At 38.1% G+C, this 21,098-nt stretch overlaps 1 protein-coding gene across 1 annotated transcript in view; it reads right to left on the bottom strand.

The window, feature by feature from the left end:
• Window positions 1-21,098, bottom strand: part of ABCA12 (ATP binding cassette subfamily A member 12) — a 189,640-nt gene that overhangs the window by 103,902 nt on the left and 64,640 nt on the right. Inside the window, exons 3-6 of the mRNA XM_003406079.3 lie at window positions 16,846-16,999; window positions 5,868-5,959; window positions 3,473-3,570; window positions 458-643 (exon numbers count right to left, since the gene is read on the bottom strand). Coding sequence (XP_003406127.2) covers window positions 458-643; window positions 3,473-3,570; window positions 5,868-5,959; window positions 16,846-16,999 — 530 coding nt within the window. The remainder of the gene's footprint in view (window positions 1-457; window positions 644-3,472; window positions 3,571-5,867; window positions 5,960-16,845; window positions 17,000-21,098) is intronic.

Genomic DNA, 21,098 nt, shown 5'->3' with positions numbered 1-21,098 from the left:
CAAAGGTGTGTCTACAATAACCATGTTGTTGCTGTTTATTGTTAGATGCCATTGAATCAGTTCCCACTCACAGTGATCCTATACGCAACAGGAAGAAACACTACCTGGACCTGTGCTATCCTCACAATCATTATGCTTGAGCCCACTGCTGCAGCCACGTTAACCGTAACGCAGTATATTTCATTCAGCATTGAAATTGCTTCAGTCTTGCACATTAGACTGAAAAGTGGGCATTACTTAGGACAGGACATGGTGTGCAAATTCCTCTATGTCAGGAATCCACGCCAAAGGTGAGCAAATATTCCCATCAGCATTTCCTGATCCATGGGGACCATGAACTTGCTCTTTGATTCACGTTGAGTCACTTTATGGATGCAAGAATGGAAACAATATATATACTTCCTTCTATTGTTTCATGAGATATATTTGGCCATATTATTAAAACATCCACACTCACCTGAGAGATCTGGTTTCTTAGTTCTTGGAGAGAAGACTCTAAAAGGGACATGTTGGATAGGCAAAATTTGTTAAAAACATTTTTTCCTAGAGTGGTCCAGGAGAAGGTATGATCAGCAATATATGTTGGATAGCTCTCACAGAGTTCTCTTCGCACATCTTCTGAAGTTGAATTTTGTTTTAACAGCTAAAAAATGCATGACAAAAATAGGATAATGATGTTAATATATATAGATACTGAAGTATTCTAATCTTCAATTAAACTGACCTGTCTTCACAATAGCCATTTTAAGGTCCTGCATTGTACCAACTATTAAAATAACAACTATTTAATAAAATATTAAAATATTTTAACAGTAAAATACATTGGGTTTGCCCACGAAAAGGTGCCAAGAGAAAGTGCTACTGTGGTAAATTCTTGTCATGGTTATAAATTAAATGATTCATACAAGACTTGCTTAACTGATCTCATTTGTGGTTTCTGATGAGAAAACCTAAATGTTCTAGATATTTTCTGACAAAAAACGTCAAGCATAAAAATCCTGTTCATTTCTCCTGGACATTTAGCAGCAGAGACTTGGCAATCCTAATTTTTGTGAAGCTTCATGGGAGATTGGCTGTGATTTTCTTGGAAGACTTCCAAAAATGGAGGAGGCTGAGATCTACGTATTCTCAGGACCAACAGTGTTTATTTAGAAAAATAGCCAAACATGGACTATTTTTCATTTGCAAAATAATTCTTCCATTAAAGTCTTATGCATAGAAAGAGACAAGAAAAACATATATATGTGTATGCGTGTGTGTGTGTTAAAGTAAGTATAGTTACCAAAAGCAATAATTAAAAAGCATTTTCATTATAGAATCATGATAATTCCCCCATATTTCACACTGCAGGTCAGTCACAGGTACAGCAATATTTTCAGCTATAATATTGATCACATTCCCCATTATTAAGTAGTTTAGGCATTTATAGACCCAAATTAGTTATAATGCTTATGGGCTCCCTCCTAATGATTAATTCTTATAACCTTGTGAGATGAAGGTTAACTTTGTCCACCCCCTCAGTTTACACCACAAAATTCACACTTTGCTTTCCAAAGACTCAACCTCTAAATGTAATGGAATAAGGTAGGAGGCAGGACTCATTTATTCTAGGTTATACTATAAGTGTGAGGTCTTCCAATGATTCACTCATATCTCTTTCCTAACGTCATACATAAACTCACTCCAAAATGATTTCTCTACTCATTCTTGCAAGGGTTGCAGAAAGCCATAAAGAGAAAGAAAGAGGAATCAGAGACAGAGTGCTGACACAGGCATCAATATGTCATCCTAATTTTTACATCCCTTCCCTGCTCCAACTACTCTAAAAATATGTGTCTATACATAGAACATTCATTTTTGACTTATCATCACTGGATATATGGCTCTGTGCTGCATCACAAAATTCTGAAATTTTATTTCCTATGAGTAAGAGAACTTGGGAGTTTTAATACAATAAAGTGGTGTTTTTGAGAATAGCATTGCTATTCTGGATATCAAATAATTTATCTCGTCCAGTGTAAGACTCTCTGCTTCTAGGAACCAATATGTGAGCATTAGAATGGGATAGAATAACTGCCCCTAGTTTATATACTGGCCTGATTTGGGGAGGCTTTAGACTGGAATTAATTGGGCATATTGGAGGGTTTCTTATTCCACACAGGGTGCCTTAAAAAAAGGGACCACCAATATTATATAAACTAGACTTTCAACATTGAGACTTGACTGAATGGGAAAACCTTACATTTTTGCCAACACTGGCAGAGCTGCCTTGATAAGTATGGTGCCTTTTTCGGGCATCTAGTTTTGTATTGTCCTTTTTGGCTTATTTACATAGACCAGTTTATTGAGATGCCTCATTATCCGGAATGTTATTTCAAGGGTAACTAATAGAGACATACTAGCCAGCAGACCAGCAGTGTGTTGGTCACCGGAATAATGATTAAAGATGAGAGACTTTTCCCTGTGGTTCAGATGGAAGAAATGTCTACTACAAAAGACATGGCCGTATTGTTAGAAATGCTTGTGTTCGTGTGCCTAGATAGATAGAGATGAATAGTAATTAGCGAAGGAGCTCTGGTGGTGCAGTGGTTAAGCACTCAGCTGCTAACTGAAAAGTCGGCAGTTTGAACCACCAGCCACTCCAAAGGAGAAAGATGTGGCAGTCTGCTTCCATAAAGATTACAGCCTTGGAAACCCCACACGGCAGTTCCCCTCTGTCCTACAGGGTCGCTGTGAGTCCGAACTGACTCGATGGCAAGGCAATGGCTTTAATGAGACAGAGAAAGAAGATACAGTCTCTCTATTTCAAAGTGCTGAGGGGCTAGACAAGTAACTTAAAAGTATAAATCTGGCTGGATGAAACAACACAAGGAGAGATGAAATTGTGGTTAACAGAAGAATGTTCGTTTTGCCTAAAGGCATTCAAATTCAATTTCTTAGAATTCCTGGATGTACACGTGCACACAAACACATAAATTTAACTTATGCCTCTGATGGAAATTATGTTTATTATCTTGTAACCCAGGAAATCTTAAAATGGATGTTCACTAGTAAACAGAAGGAAATCTACAGGTAAGATCTCTGAACTATGCCAAAGATAGAGATTTTTTTACTCTGGGGAGGTATTTTCCACAGGCATTAGTGTGGATGAAGCAGAAGGTTTGTAGCTTGAGAAAACTAAAAGATCACACATAACACCACCCTATGTCTTACTAAATGAAAATATTAAGTTTGATTAAGGAATTCAGCAGAAAAGTAAATAAATACCTACAAACTTAAGGAATTCAAAATATCTCAGAATTAAGGTTTTTTATTAAAGCACTCCTATGAAAAATAATCTCCATGAGTTATTACTCATATTGGCAAGGTGTTCCAAATTTCTTACAATTTGGGGGCATCTCCCTATTAACCTATAAGGTCTTTGTTCAACTGCTTTTTATTATCTGCCCATTACAAAACAATGTGAAGTTACCTTTTCCAAATCAAGGAACCGTGCAAGCACTTGACTGCCATTGAAAGTATATGTTCCAGTACTTTCCAAATCAGGACTCGGAATGGGAAACACTGTGGCTGTAATAAGAAAAAGAACAGATTAGCATTCCAAACACACACAGAAAGGGCAGGATCACATAAGAATCCATATATTACTTTTGCCCTTATATACCCCTCAGCAAGTATGTGCTCAAATATTCATCTTCTGTGAAAGTTTCATACTGGAAAAATGGCAAATTCCCTGGCTTTTTCTTTTCACATATAATTGTGATGGTTTTGGTCTGCTCTTGGTTTCTTTCCAATTCCTTAGATATCCTTTGCTTTCATTCCAGTTTGTGTCATTAAACTTCATCGCCAGTATTATTGCCCAATAAAAGGAATCATTTCTGTACAGGCCTAGAGGATGTGAGGTGCCTTCAATAGCTCCACAGATCCATCATGTCCAACATCTGCTCAGAGGATCTGCCAACACACATCTGGTGATAATGATTTTCTTTTTAATTACTCAATTGGGAGGCTGAAATCTGCTTAGGATCATAAATTCTCTCCTCTCCAAAGTGGTTTCTGAATAAGATTTCAGATCATATACCTGGGACAAAGCATTAGTCGGGACTATATTAGACCCTAATTAAGTAATTCCCACAGTAGTCTTAACTAGTACTATTTGTGATGTGGCAGAATTTTCTGGATTTGAACCATTCACTAGAAGACTAGATCCATATGTATGGATGTTCACTAACTCAGCATGTTAACTTTTTTCAATTTCAGACAGAAGTACCTTCTTTTCCTCACAGCAAAGAATCCTAATATTCAAAGCCACCAGTGACCCATCGTCAGAAGTAGAGCCTGGGCTTTTTTTGAGCACCCGTAAGACTTAAGAATTTATTCTTCCCATCTGATTTCTTTTGGACCGAGGCAATACATTTGTGACATGACTGGCCACTGTGAGAAACGTAATCTGTGGCTATTGAGCAGAGCAAAGCTTACTGGACCACAAGACCATGACCTTATTTCTACTCCATTTTAACCTACTCAGCCAAATAACCACAGATCATTCACAACTGATCGTTAACTCCTCAAAACCATTCACCACCATATTCTACTACATTAACACAGAACATTTCTCATTTGGTTCCTCAGCCTCTACTGGAATGTTATGTAATATCATAGAATCTTAGATATTTCCTGGCATTTTTGAAGATGCTACTATTTTTTCCCCCAAAGCACAAGCCACGTACTAACATACATGCTAGCATGTAAGCTCCATGAGAACGAGAACCCTTGCTTTGTTCACAAATATATCCCCAGTACCTACAACAGTGCCTAGATGGTAGCAGGTATCCGATAAATATTTGTTGAATGAATGCAAAACAGTCTTGCTGTTTCAACACTTTACCTCAATTTTTAGGTTCTAATCAGTGTTTCTCAAGAACATCTGGATCAAAATCACTTGGGCGTAGAGCTCAGGAGCCTGCATTTTTAAGGAGCTCCTCAGGAGGGCCTTCTGCACACTAAAGTCTGAAGTCACTAGGTTAGATGTGAAGCTAGTACAAAATGACTATGATACTGAGCATTGAGTGGGAGGAAGAAGAGTGTAGCAGAAACAGTACTGGCCTGGCAGTCATTCTAGTCCCAGTTCTGCTACCAATTCACACTACAAGCATAAACCCAACACTTAACGTTGTTGTGCCTCACACTCCTCATCTGTAAAATGTAAAGTCTGGATAAGTTTCCGAGATTCCTATCAGTACTTTTTATCATGTTCTTGCTAGTCACAGCACCACCATCTAATGGCAGACAACACTGGCAGAGTTCTGCCCTCTCATGCAGGAGATCTGGATTCGATTCCTGGTCAAACCATCTCAAGTGCAGCCACCACCCATCTATCAGTGGAGGATTGTGTTTTGCTCTGAGGCTGAACAGGTTTCAGCAGAACTTCCAAACTAAGGTAAACTAGGAAGAAAGGCCTGGCAATCTATTTCTGAAAATCAGAGAAAACCTTATGGATCGCAAGAGTTTCTTCCCATTGTGCACGGGGTCACTAAGAGACAGGACCAACTTGACAAGAGCTAACAAAAACCACAACAAAGAGTCCTTAATCAGTTCTAGAAAAGAGAGCAATTCTCAACAACATATTAGTTCCATATAGATTCTTTGCGCCTACGGAGTATTTCAGTAAGAACGTAAATTCTAATTATTCTTAAGAACTTTGCGTAATTGTGCCACTGCATTCAGGAAACCATAGGAACATTTCAGTCTTTTAGGCATATGCTAGGCATTGGTTTGGAAATTTAAAGTATAAACCTTTTAAAGATTAGATTTTCACTGGCTGTTCCAATGGCTTGTTCTAAACTCTACAGAAGAGAATAACTTACCTGCTGATGTGTGCCCGCTTCCTGGAACTTTAGTTCTCTGGAGTGATAAATTGCTGTCCTCCTCCAGACTGGGTGACTTTGTCAGAATTTCACTGGAGAAGAAACAGCAAGAACTCTGTAACTTCACCCCCATTAATTTCAGTTAGTTACAGCAACGTGTTACGTAGCAGATTCCAGGGCTCTCCTAGGGCTTTCAAGTTTTTTATCTACTTTCTAAAATTTTAATGGAAGAGCTCACCTAACCAGATGCCAGTGAATACACAAAGATTCCTACAAGGTAAATTTTTTTTCAGCAAAAATGGTCCAGCATGAGTTTTAAAATAGTTATTTTTACTTTAATCTTGTCAAAAGAAAACTATTTTAAAAAGGCTTTCAAGATAAATATTGAAAGTATTTGTGACAATTTCCTTCCTTTCATAAGATGATGATCTCAAATAGATGAAAGTCCAAAGGTGCTTTGGAAACCGAAACAAAGGTCTCCTTATTTGCCAACAGGAAACGAAAAATATGTTTTGTGGGTTAAATCATAAATGGAATATTGATGACTGTAAAAGATGAATATTTGTAAAATAAATTAAAAGGAAAAGATAAAGAGCAGATATTTATTGACTATCTAGGCTGTGCCAAGAACTTTGGAGGGGGTCATCACAGGTGCATAGAAGCAGATTTTCAGGTGTACCCAATATGTCAAAGTGGTAATGATAGCATTGGGGTGCCAGGAATCCTTGTGTAATGTGATCACCCCGTCTTTCGGAAGGAGACACAATTGGACCTTTCCACAATTTGGTAGCCCTCTTTTTTTAATTTTTAAGTTACTCCCCTTTTAATTAGTTATTGTGCAAATGAAGAAATTCCTGTTTTCTTGAAAACCGGATGTACCTAAAAGAAAGTACCTAAACTAAAATGCATATGTTTCAAAATGGAAATCAGTCCAAGTGCCTAAGTTTGAATATTTTTCAGGATTCCTAAAAGATGATCAATCTTGTTCAGTCATTTGTGAGAGTTACAAAGGCACGAAAAGATGGAAATAGAAAGGTAATACTGGAAAAACAAGAAATTCTGCTGACTAAAAAGAAAAAAAAAAATTTTTTTTTTCTGTGCTTAAATTTGACTGCTTCTTTAGAGAAAAGATCTACATCTTAGTTCCAGGGTGCTTTGTGATTTATAATAGGAGAAAATCTAAGGATTTTTGTGTGCACGTGCGTGTGTACGTGTGTGTACGTGCATACATCATTTTTATAAAAATGATAAGGAGAGGTGATGTTTGTTTTCACTCCCTAGTGTTTTTCCAATATTCTCCATAAAATGTACTGGCTGTTACCAAAGCTCTGCATTCTTAATGCATATTTGAATTATTCATGACCATGACTATATTCCCCTAAATCCTTTTACGTTCTGCATGCTGACTATTTGGATGAGAGAACTGTTCTGATAAAAATAAGAACTGACCTGAACCTCATCCCTGCTCTCAAACAGAAGTTCTAAAAAGTTGAAGAAAGCCAGGCTTACTTTTCTTTTTCTCAATGCTTTTTTGTTCAGCTCGAAATGCTCTAAGGAAGACTACTGAATTATCAACATCCGTTGCAAATAAAGGGAAAAAGTACCTTCATAAAATTTTTAAGAAATAAGGACAGGGACAAAAACCAGAGGAAGGATGACATAGATCAAAATGAGCAAAGAAGGAGCAAGACAGAGACTGGATAATAAATGGGAGTGGGGGGGGGGAGCGGAATAAGGAAGACAAGGCGAAAGGAAGCTAAGATAGGGTGGAGAAGCAAAAGCCGTATCTATTCCACAGAGGACGCCTTGCCCATGTTCCCAAGCCACACCGGCAAACGTTCTTTAAACACCAAGCAAAAACAAGCTCATTTGCTTCTCAGTTTAGCAGTTTAGCAAATAGCTGGCTCAGCAGGTTAGAGTTTGCTCAATAGCAAATTTGCTGCTTGCAGACAAGGAACTTTGGAGGCCCCCTTTCTAACAGGACCTTTCCTTGACCCATGGTTACAGGGTCGCCTGTCACAAGAGCGAGGAGTCCATCTCCTTGTCTGTGGTCTCAGCATACCTTTCTGTGGGGGTAATGAGAGCAGGGCTACCGTGTGTTTTACTGCTTCTCTGCCTACAAATTTTCCCCAATTTTATCACATTATTTAGCATTTAATATGTGAGGCAGGGAAACCCTGGTGGCGTAGTGGTTAAGTGCTACAGCTTCTAACCAAAGTGTCGGCAGTTCGAATCCGCCAGGCGCTCCTTGAAAACTGTATGGGGCAGTTCTACCCTGTCTTATAGGGTCACTACAAGTCGGAATCAACTCGACAGGGCTGGGTTTTGTTTTGGTTTTTTTTTGGTTTATGTGAGGCAGTAGTCTTTGCCCAAACTGTTCTATTAAAACTCTTAAAATAGAAATCACAAAATAAACGTACAGCAGAGAGTATTGTGGGTAAAAAGATGAATGAAAGCTAGGGTAACTTCAAAGGTAATTAATTCTATGACCCTCTTATTAAATTTCTAAAGGAGAGCCTTAGTACGGCAGCTAGGCTTACTGAGTTAATGGTATTCTTTGAACTTTCTAAGATGTATAATTTGTGGCCTCACTAGGGGGATGCAGGTTGTGCAGACCACACCAGGTGACACTGTCAGAGGGGGCAACACCAAAATGACTGTCTTTAAAATTTTTGTGCAGTGTTTCGGCAGAAATTTGTTACTTTTTATAAAAAAACAAAATCCCCGTAGTTAGTTAAAACAGCAGAATTTTTGTTTTCATAAGCCCAGCCTACATGTATCAATATACCTACAAGGCTAAAACTCTATGTTAATTTACTTTTTGAACCTTCTAATGCACTCTGGTCAGAGCTGTCATTATTACCCGATTACAAAGACACCTCAAATCGTGTGGTTTCATTTGCACACGCTACAAGCAGGCACTGTTATTTTTGTTGTGGTGGCGTTTTTATAGTCACAGACTTTGTCAAAATTTCTGGCTGTTTAGCTACAATACTGTGGTAATTAGCATGGGGGGTGACACCATGAGCTACCTCACTGGGTAACACTAACCCTAGTGATGCCACTGGAATGATTATGCTTATAGATAAAGTACTAGATGTTTCGTATAGCTATGGGTGCAAAACTGCGGCCTTTTCATTATTTCACACAATTTAGGCACTTTGTACATAAATATTCTGTCATTTATCACATACATTATGTTTGTTTGTATACTTATTCCTGCCACTTCACCCTTCCAGCCTGTGCCATCCTTGAGAACAGGTACCATGTCTCACTCATCCTTATATCCCTAACACCTAACACTGTACTGCACCATAAGATCTTACTGCTGATTGAATCAAAGAGAAGGTATTGCTGGAGTGTGGCAGAAAGAGCTTTGGAGTTTGAAGATGCCTTTGGAATCCTGAGTCTGCCTCTTCCTAAAAGAACTTAGCAACTGGCTCCCTCATCCACAAATTGGGAATGACAATATCTACCTTGCAAGGCTATTGTATTATATGAAATGTCTGTATCGGTCCTGTCCGGCCCCTGTCACCACAGGCATTCACCATTATTATTAGCTCTTGGTCAAAGTACGCTCAAAAAAAGACGATGCGAAGACTCAGCCTTCACCATCAATATGGAGCTGGAGCTCATACGCAGCCATCTGTGCTCCAGCTGTAATCCCTCTAGAATACTAGAAACTTCAAGAACTCTGGATACCCCCATTATTTTCTAGATCTGGAACCTACAGACTGGTAAGGTAGAATAAGATAAAGGACCTCACCTGTGGTTCTGCAACCCCTCCTTCATTTTATGGGCTTATTTAATTTCTTTACCTGTTTATGAGAGGAAATTTTTGTTTGTAATAATGATCAATTTCACCCTTTCTAGACTATAAGCCTAGGAAGTTTACAGAGCATTGTTTTGGCAGATGGTAGGACATTTAGCACATGGCAAACACTGAATAGTTGATAACAAAGAATATCGTTCAGAACCACTGATAGCTAAGGGAGCATCTTTTTCTAAATAGACCTGCCTGTTCTTCTTTGGGAAACTCTGGTGATGTAGTGGTTAAGTGTTACAGCTGCTAACCAAAAGGTCGGGAGTTCAAATCCACCAGTCCCTCCTTGGAAGCTCTACAGGGCGGTTCTACTCTGCCCTACAGGATTGCTATGAGTCAGAATCATCTCGACAGCAGTGGGTTTTGGTTTGGTTCTCTTTTGTTGCATACCTGGTTCTGCAAAGATCCTTGAAAGACGAAGCACCAAGGATGGCTCCACAAACCACTGGTATGATCTTACACTGAACCTACTGTATTTATTCATTCCTTCATTTGCCTGTATGTATTAAATTTACACTATATGTTATTTTGGGGGCTAGACTTTTCATAGTAAATATGAAAGTTAAATGTAATATAGTGGGCAAGTCAAAACAAACAAACAAAAAAACCAAGTAATTACAATACATTAACACATTAATGGTAAGAGCTAAGGGGATTATGGGGACACAGGCCAGCAACGCCTACAGTTATCATTTGTTTTTTTTATAGAGCAAGCTCCTTAGAATTACAGCCTTAATCCCAGCCTCTCATTACATTAATTTTTTTCCTTCATCCTTTCACTAGACCAATGGTTCTCATATAGGGGCTATTATGCCACCCCCCACCAGGGACATTTGGCAATAGCTGGAGACACATATGATTGTCACGAGCAGGGGAAGTGGCATCTGGCATCTAGTGGGTAGAGGCCAGGGATGCTGCTAAACATCCTACAATGCACAGGACAGCCCCCATAACCAAGAATTATCCAGCCCCAAGTACCAACAATACCAAGGCTGAGAAACCCTATATTAGCTTATCATAGATATGTGGAGTTATTTAATGATAACTCATCCCAATTTATACAACCGAGAACCAACTCCAAAAAAAACCAAACCAAACCCGTGGCTGTCAAGTTGACTCTGGCTCACAAAGACTCTATAGGACAGAATAGAACTGCCCCACAGGGTTTCCAAGTAGCGGCCAGTGAATTTGAATTACTGACATTTTGGTTAGCAGCCGAGCTCTTAACCACTGTGCCACCAGGGTCTCAGGACCAACTCAGGAGACTGAAAATTCTATTCATAAACTCCTTTCTTCATATACGCAAACATTAGTCAAAACTTAGATGCCTTCTGAATTTAGCATTTAGGCTGAAATGATTCCAGAAAATTCAACCCTTGGAGTGATCCAAGAAAGCCTGAATCAAATCACCAAATTATCCCTGGCATTATTTAACTAACTTTTATTGGCCCTAGATGCATTATAGACCCATGAAGATGGCTAAGGGCCTCTCCTCTAAGAAAACAAAGACATAGATTCTGCCTCAGTGGCGTTTATAGGGCTCTATTTTGGAGTTGAATCCAGTAAGAGAAACACCTTAGATTTAAGAATTCCATTATACTGGGAGGAATACTAGGCCTGAAGTAGATTTTACTTTCTGTCAGACAGATCTACCAACAGTTACATTTGGGAAGTGCCAAATTTATAGATATCATAGTAACGAGAGAATTATGCACTTATGTTGGTGTCTTTGTATTTCCTGTGAGCAGGAAAGACTACCTGTGTAGGTGGTGTCTGCGTGTGCTGTGGTAAATTCTGCCTATAAAAGGAATTTCTACCAGGCAAGAGACATATGGCAAATCCCGGAAAGAAAACTCTGACATTTCTTTTTGTCTCTTAGGTTTAGTTCAACTTCAAAAAAACTTTCCCCTCCCTTCCAGAATTACAGTTATATGGGTAGGTAGGATGCCTGGAAAGATGTGAGAAAGCTCTAGGCCCATCTCTGATCCCAGTTCCAAACAGCACTCATTGTTGACTTTGAACTACAAATAATGATGCTGTAATGAATTTTTTTTTTTAATGGTCACTGAGGCCCCCTCAGTAATTTGATGCAGTCTGTTCTTTCTAGTTAGCCCCAACAATAAGCCATTCATAGAAACATTTTAATTTTTTTCTTGTATTTCAACCTGACCTTCGTTCCTCAGGGATCATCAATGTAATCCCTTCAAATATAATCCCTGCCTGCCCATGTTCAAAACACACCCTTCTTCTGTCCCATATCCAGACATTTACTGGTAGCCCAGTTATCAATCCAACAATCTACATCAGCTCAGATGTCAAGATTTAGAAATACCTGGATATGTTGTCCTGTCTGAAGGCTTTTGAAGATGTAATATATACCCGAACTAATATATTTCTAGAAGTATAATTTAAAGGTAGTTTGATGGGCAGATGAGGAAACGTTTTAACGGATAGCTGTGTGCTACAGACATACAGAATATGGGAGAGGAGGCTGAGGATGGCACTGTACACATTAAGTTCTACCCAGCCCTAAAGCAAGCAGATTAACTTGGCAGCACTACAAGGAAATTTGTAATCTCTCCATCACAGTCAGTAGCAAAGCTAACTGCCTATTCCTGTATGCCAACTATGCAAGGGCCTCAATCTAGTTCTCTTTCATGAAATCCTGGGATTCTTTCTTCAAGGTCCATCTCAAATATACCTTCTTCTAGTCTGGTAGCTGTCACCACCATATCTGTCCTTAATGACCTTACACTTAAAGGCCCCTGAGTGAACTCTGCTGACATTTCCCCATTCAAACAACCTGTATTCCAATAATAACATCCAACAGTAAGATCCATATTCCTTAGGCAGAAGCCATGTCTTATGGTGCCTATGTAACTATTAACCATTTGCGGTCTAATATTCTGGGCACAATGAGATCTGAACAGATATGCATCACATTTGCCATACTATATAATAATTTGTTTACTTTTCTCTATCCCACTGCCACTAGATCACTAGTTTGTATAGGGCAGGGAATCTTGGTATCTACAAGGACTTATGTAGTCTCCAGCAGGCTGTGCATATTCAATACATGCTTACTGAATGAATTAACAATTTTGCCTTCATGGCAGTTAAGACATTCTTCAACTTTGTTTTTTGATAAATGAAATTTTAACCTTTCTTTTTACCTAATCCTAGATAAAATGGCTACTCCATGGTTATAAATTACTCTGAAATTTATACAATACGAGACCTATCTGCCCTATTTCATCTTTATAGTCAAATAAAGTCCATTTCCTTTTCTACTTCCACTTGCCTTACATCACCTATAATATCTCTAGGTCAGTTTTAAAACTCATCCTTATTTTTCAAAACTAAGCAAAAGCCTTGATGCTTTAAAGGTATCCCTGAATAAAATCTGATCAGCTATGTTTCAAGCTCTGTAGGAGCCGTGAATAGGACTGAGGTATGAGTTTGGAATCCATGGGTCATGGATGAATGTCAGCATGACAGAAATTGGGAGCAAATCCATAAAGGCAATTCTCCCACTGGACCTGCAGGAATGCTGAACCACCTTCCCAAATAATGACCCAGTAAGCTCTGGGAGATGATCTTCGCCCTTTACCAACTGTGTGAGCAATGGCAGAGGCAGCGGCTCCCACTGTTCTGGTGTATTCTTAGAAGCAGTGCAAGAATGAAGGACATCAAAGGTAAGTCCTGTGATGTTGGATCATCCTTTGTGCAAATGAGCTAGAAAGTTGTAAATATAATCTTTTCTTTTCTTCAGACAGGTATTTAGAGTTGATGCTAAGTGCAATGTTGGATTTTTTTTTTAAAGCATCTCCTCCTGAAGCTAATGCCTAGAGAAGTATGAATTTAATAACAGCAGGCTGGTGCCAATGCAAAAAAAAAAAAAAAAAAAACCACATCAAAACACTTGGCAGACAGCCAGCAAGTAGTGACTGCAGTGTGATCTTGACTTTCAGAAGACTGTTCTACTAAAATAAACATGGTGAGCCTATTTTGATGATGCCAAAGGTGGCATTTCTTTCCTCACTTACAAAACAGAAATGAATGGCTGTTGGTTGCTTGATGGGGCTGTGCTGGTGAATCTCCTTTTACCAAAGAGAAGTCATTTGGAGGAATCGTTTACTCAGTAGCCATGCCTCAGCTTCACTGCGTGGCTATATAAAGCATAAAAGTTAATAGCATGGTGGGGAATATCATTAATGCAATTTTATTATTGTACATAATTTTCTAAATTAAGTTCCAATTACAGCATCGTTTAGAGAAAATACAGCCACGGAAAGCTTGAGCTAGACAAAGGACCTGGAGGTTAGACAAACGACCTGGAGGTTAGAATGAAACTAAGAAAAGCAAACGTGATCAGTTATCTAGAGAATGCTCAACAGAGGATAAAATAATCTGGAGTTTGATCCTAGTTCCCAAACTAACTCAACTTCTCATCTCAGGTAAATCCATCACTTTGTTTCACTATTACATTAGATAGAAAAAAAAAAATGCTCCTTTTGAGAAGGTATAAAAAAATGCTCCTTTTGAGAAGGTATACTTACATATTTCTTACAAAAAACCAAACCCACTGCTGTCGAGTCGACTCTGACTCATAATGACTCTATAGGACAGAGTAGAACTGCCCCATAGAGTTTCCAAGGAATACTTGGTGGATTCGAACTGCCAACCTTTTGGTTAGCAGCCATAGCACTTAACAACTATGCCGCCAGATATTGTTAACTATTTTGCTCATCCATAGTTCTTTATGGAAAAAAAAAGTACTAAAGAAGAGTGCCCCAGGTAGAACTGTAATACAATTTGCAAATGATGGATATAAATTATTCCTTTATCTCCACTAACACTTGGTTCGCAGAATATCCATCTCAAGTACAACCTCTTCATGAAGATTTGCGTGATTACCCCAGGTGAAAGAGCTTTTCCTATTTAAATTTGAAGAGAACCTTGTTTTCAGCATCTGTTATAGACTGAATTGTGTCTCCCCCCAAATATGTATTGGAATCCTAACCTGTATACCTGTGGGTGTAGTGTAATGACCTTGCATGATGCAATCTAGTGTTATGTAAATGAGGTCTTACCAACGTAAGGTGTGTCTTAAACTTGATCACTTCTGAGTTGCAAAAGGAGCAGATTAGACACAGAGACAAGGACATATAGGGGAAGTCAGAGGTCCTGTAAGGATTCTCTACAACACAAGGAACCAGGGAATGCTCAGGCTACCAACAAAGAAGGAATCAACCAGGTCAAACCCTGATTTGGACTTTTAGTCATCAGAACAGAGAGAAAGTAAATTTCTGTTCTTCAAAGCTACCAACTTGTGGTGTTTGTGTTACAGCAGCACTAGGTAACTAAGATAGTATCGCTTGCTGTTTCTTTGCCTAGAACACTTTCCTCCAGGTGTTCACATTTTGTTTCCAGTTTCTCCCTGTCCTTTTTGTTGGGCCCTACCCAGATGTCACCTCCTAACAGAGGCCTTCTCTCCCCATCCTATCAAAAATGTTGCTCCAATTCCTCCCTTTCAAGTTCTATCTCTTAGCCTGCTTTTTTTTCCTCACTATCACATTTACCATCATCCATAATGTTTATTTGATTACTCATTTATTTCTTATTCTTCTGTTAGAATGAAAGTAGCAAAAGAAGAATTTGTCTTATTCACCTCTGTGTCACAGTACCTACACATGGAAGTTTCTCAGCTATTATTTCTTCAATATACTAGTAAGTGAATGAATGAACATCAGGTTATTTTAAGCACCAAGCCCAGTTACCTTATTAAAATAACAAAACCAGTGCAAATTCGCAACCCAACAATTATGGGTATCCCAAATTTTTTCCTATAACAATTCTTGACATATTTACATGTTATACCAAAGAGCTTTCAGCTGCTTTCTTTTAGAGTATCACTGATTTTATTTGATGACCAAAATCATGAGGACTGTGTTAAAGGAGAAATGGTGCTACATGCTAAATATTTTATGACGGAAATGTGGGAACAAAAAATATCTGATTATAGATAAATATGCTCTTTTCCTAAGAGCCATTTAAAAAAAATTTTAAGAAAATTAACTCATAGTTGATTCAAGATTGATCGATTGTTTTCTTGTCTACAGACAGGTAGGTTCCTGGAAATCTCTTGAGATTTAGAATCCCAGGACCAAAACTTGAGGTTCCAAGTGACCAAGTTGTAAATGATCCCATTTCTTTATCTTTATTTTTCAGCTGCTTCTCATGCCATAAAACAGGACAAACAATAACCTCATTTAAAGGCTTTTGTTCAATTATGCATATTTTCAACTTTATTACACCCACTCATCACTTATCGACATGATTATATTCCAAAGACCAGCTCATTGTGTGAAAATCTTTATGCAAAAATGAAGGATGATTACATCAGATCACAAAATGGAGGATGACCACATCATTACATAACTGTCAAATTACATCATTGCATAACTGATGAATTATGGCATTACATAACTGCCAAACCACTGAGAATCTTGGCCCAGCCAAGTTGACACATATCCTTAATCATCATAGGCAGCATTAGCCTTGCCTGGTGCCTCAGTGTTCATTATGGCCAGACATATGACATTAATGTGCAAAACAGTCACATAGTAGATTTTAACTATTGTTATAAATGCAATATGATGAATAATAAGACAGTCATTAAGTGAGGAGAAGGTGTATTTTTAATTTCTAGTTTCTGAATTTCCTTATTGCATTTCCTAGTTTTATCATGTCTGGAATCACCACATAAAGTAATATAAATATGTCTTTTTCCGGGAGATTATATATACCTTGACACTGCCCTAAATTTTATGATCACAGTTGAGTCTTAGGGCTATTTGAGGGTAATTTGAGGTCAATTTGAGATGGAATAGAGAATCTTTGAGGGATATAAAGGAGCACTGCCTTGGCCACCTATCTTAAAAAGCAAAGTTTCAGTAAGTAGATTATGCTTAATTCCACGTAAGCATAGTTCCAGTTTGTTCCCATCTTGCTCACTCATTTTTATATTCACCACACCTGTAAACACAGAAAATAAAATTGTACATCTAGCTTTACATGGCTTACGAGCTATCTCATAAGGAAACAAAATTTGATCTCTCAAAAAAATGGACCACATTGAGGAAATGCCCCTACTTGTCTTTAAAAACTGTGGCATCGATTCCTTTCCTCCGAAGCAGATCTTGTGGCCCATAGGGCGTATTTTTGCATTTAGAGTCTGTGTCACAGAGTAGGGTTTGCAGGAACGGGAAGAAGCCAGTACTAGGAAGATTTCGAGGTGCAAGGTAACCTGAAATTAAAAAACAAATAATCACATCACTATGGCATATCTGTCCTGGGAAAAGAAAGAAGTACAGTAACTCCATTATGCGAAATTACCTTCTGGCGTGTTACTGATAGGTCCTCAAACATGTCCTGCCACTGCAGCTAACATTTGTCACTGAGTTTTTTTTTTTTTTTAGGAGCTAGCTTGGACGGTCTTTTGTTTAACCGGATTTTTTTTAATTTGCTAATTTGTTTTAAAAGGTTTTAGAGGCCTATTGCCCCACCAATCCCGCTTCCTGGAATTTATCCTAAGGACATATGGGTAGCTGCAAGGATGTTGCCTACATAATTTAGGAAATAAATCTGTATATCTATATGAGGACATATATTGCAGCAATAAAAATGCTGTCATTGTTTATTTGTTAATATGCTAAAAATGTTTATAAAATGCTGTTAATTTAAAAAGAGTAGGGCAGAAAACATCAGTATAGAATAACCCAAACTTACAAAAATATGTATATTTAAAAATATAGAAGGATACACCACCAAAATTTTATTGAAATTTTTTTTTCTGGGTAGTGTAAAAAAAAAAAATTTTTTTTGGTAGTGTATTTCACATTAATTTTATTGACTTCTTTTTGACTACATATGAATATTTTTCTACAGTGTGTATGTCTTCTTTTGAAATCAAAGCATTTATGCTTGCAGCCAATCTTCCTGATATTAGGAAATATTTTTAGTCTTCTAAAAATTTAACATAATAGCTAAATTATTTCTCCTGTGCACACAGTAGTTTTTTCCTATTTAAACACCAAAAACAAGTGGTATAGCCAAATATGCAGACTTTCCCAATAATTAAAATCACAGAAAGCATGAACCATAATAGTAAAGATTTCTGTAATCTTAGCATTTGCTTTACAGAATATTATACACACAAGTTAAGACAATAGTCAAGCTATGAAATGGAAATCTTCCCATAATCAGGTTTGGTATAAAAACACTAGTTTTCTCCATTTTGGAGAATATGTAGATAATAAATTCTCAAAAATTCAAAAAAGGTAGGTTGAGAAACTATGAGGGAATTATCAAACTTAAAGGTAAAAGAAGTAAGGCCTTAATTTCCCCACAAACCTGAAAATCAGGTAAGAAGAATATGACTACAGGTCTGTTTTCATTTTAAAGAGAAAAAGGAAAAGCAAAAAAATGGTAAGGGCAAAATGGCAAAGTACGAACTACTGTATTAGTAATGAACATAATAAATAGATATTTAATCCAAATAACTTAAATACAGATCTGCACAAAGGAAAAAAAGAAACAAAAGGGAAGGGGAAATACAAAAGTTGACCAGAAGAAAAACAAAGAAGGAAGAGAGAGACTAGAAGGTGATATGCTGATGGCTTTGAAGATGGCCTCTAGACACTAGAAAAAGGTAAGCAAATGGATTCTCCCTTAGAGCCTCTAGAAGGAACGCGGCCCTACTGACACCATGATTTTAGGCCAGAGTCCAATTTTTGACTTCTGACCTCTGGAAATGTAAGGTAATAAATTTGTGTTGTTTTAAGCTGCTAAGCAATTAAAAAAAAAAAAATAGGAAACTAATAAAGAAACTAACGTTAGTGTCAAGAAAACTTTGAAAACTCAGAAAACCTTTAGCCCACCAAACTACACAGTGCTACCTTCTAATATTACCAGAAAGACTCCTGCGTCTCTTAATATTAAGCTCCAGCTAAAACTGCAGTAAATCAATTATTCCCTTTGATGTTTTCATTGCAGTGCAATTCCCCCAAATAAGCCAGAGAGTAGCAGTCAAATGGCCTATTAGCTTTTCACATCATCCTTTTGTCACACAATTCTGCCATGGTGAACTTCATGTGGCATGACCTTTACAATTCTCTAGTGGAATTTCACCACTAATGGGAACCCACTCTATTACACAAATCCTGACTCAGGGTTGTACGTCTGCAAATGGGCTTGTTCCTACTTCATCACAAACATGCTGTGGCTCAGTCGAACGGAAGGCAGACAGGAAGGCAAAGAAACAGATGACCCCACCTTCAGCAAGAGTGCTCTGCTATATGCCACATATCAGGGTGACGGTGCGGCTGTGCCAGGCAGCGTGAAAACCAGAAGCTCAAGTAAAGCCATGTCACAACACAAAGAAAGGGAAAAGAGGACAAAGGCATCATGGGAAGGACAGATGGAAGGGGTGGCAATTTGTATCCAATATTACCTTCCTTGGTAAAATTAATCACACTTTTCAAACGATTTGAGAAAATTTTGAAAGAATTACAATGAAACCTATAATATTCTTTAATGTAATTAACTACAGATATGCCTGCTGTATAGGAGAATTCATCACAGGGTTTCTTTAAAAACAAGCTTCCGTGGTATTGAAAGTACACAGTCCTCACTTTGTACAGTTTCATGATAACTAAAACTTGACTGTTAACCAGGGGACGGTGCAAATAAGGAATTGGTTTAGGTATGCACACGTTTCAGTTAACACAGTACCATGCAAAATAAGGACTGCCAGTATTATTTACTTCACCATCATCTCTTAAACAAATGCTGTAACAAGAACAATAGCAATGATTTATTAAGCACCTACTGTATCCCAGGTACTGTGCTAGGTGTGAAACAGACTTTCATATCTTTCATCCTTCCTTGACATCCATCATATACTGTCCCATGCACATGGACTTTTCACAAAATCTGGAAACCCTCTAGGACTAACAAGTTAGAATTAAATAGAATTAACTTCACCGTAGCTTTCTTGTGGAAAAAAGATGGATTTTTCAATATTCTGTCCATTTTGCTTATGCATGCAAGGAAGTAACCAACCAGAGCAATGGCAGAATCAAGTCATCACACATTTTAGAGTTGTTAATTTTAACTTGAACTCATTCTATCCTGAAGGTGTCTCTTACACTTTCAGGTTCCAAAATTATATTTCCCTTTATATTCCCAAATGCCAGGATGAGGGAAAAAGAAAAACGTTTCTCTATCCTTCACAAATCTGCCGTAGACCAACTTGGAACACCCAAAGCTACAGCTAATAAATTTGTTGTCCCAGTTCACAGCCAGAGCACAGAGTTAAGGATACAAGTAAAGGGAGATATTAACTGTGCAAACCCTGGTGCCACTTCCAGGCAAAAATCAGATCTCAGGGTCTTGGAACAGAGTGTTCAGGCAGAATAAAGTCCACGTTACCTTAATTCCCAAAGACTTCACACCCAGGGCATGATTCATACCTATCTCCAAGAGAAAAACTATTGAAGGACTTGCCAGTTTCACGGGCCATTGCCACAAGATGTGGTCAAACTTGGGAGAAGATGCCAGCATAGTCTGAAAATGGGGTGAGTAGGGTGAGCAGGGGGTTGAGGGATAGGGGTTAAGGGGTTAGGATAAGCAAATTCTCAAGCTATACATGGTTTAGTTTCTCAGGATCTCCAGACAGAGGCAGTGAGGTCATCTGAGCAGCCACCCATGGATGGGGAGGGGTCATTCCCATAAAATGGATATAGTCCATGTTATAGACGCAGTCCCATTATACATTGACACAATCCAAGTTTATTTCAGGGATTTGTCTCAAACCAAACTGCAAAACTTTTAGAAAGAAACCACTAATTGGTTAAGTTTTAAACTAAACCAAATTCATTTTATCATTGTTTTAAGAATGAAATTGGCATTATAAAAAGATTCAGTTCCAAGAATTTTTAAAATTCTATACTTTGCAAGAAGAAGAAGACCCTTGATGAGATGGGTTGACACAGTGGCTGCAACAATGAGCTCAAGCATGACAACGATTGTGATGATGGCACAGGGCTGGGCAGTGTTTCATTCTGTTATGCATAGGATCACTATAAGTTGGACTCCACGGCACCCAACAACAGCAAAAACAACAACATACTTTGCAAACAATTGTGATATCAACCAATGTATCTATGTTACCTAAAAGAGGGATCAAGTTTTATTTTTCTTGCCTTCCAGCACAAAAGTCCTTGCTCAGAACAATATTAGTGTGACACAACATCAAAGTAGAGCATTGGTTCCCAAAGTGTGGGACCAACAGCATCAACACCACATGGGCACTTGAGAGAAATACAGATTCTCAGATCCCACCC

The sequence above is a fragment of the Loxodonta africana genome, chromosome 6 (assembly GCF_030014295.1).
Source record: "Loxodonta africana isolate mLoxAfr1 chromosome 6, mLoxAfr1.hap2, whole genome shotgun sequence".
NCBI lineage: Eukaryota > Metazoa > Chordata > Mammalia > Proboscidea > Elephantidae > Loxodonta > Loxodonta africana.
Note: the sequence above shows the minus strand (reverse complement) of the source record. Positions and strands in the feature narration are given on the sequence as shown.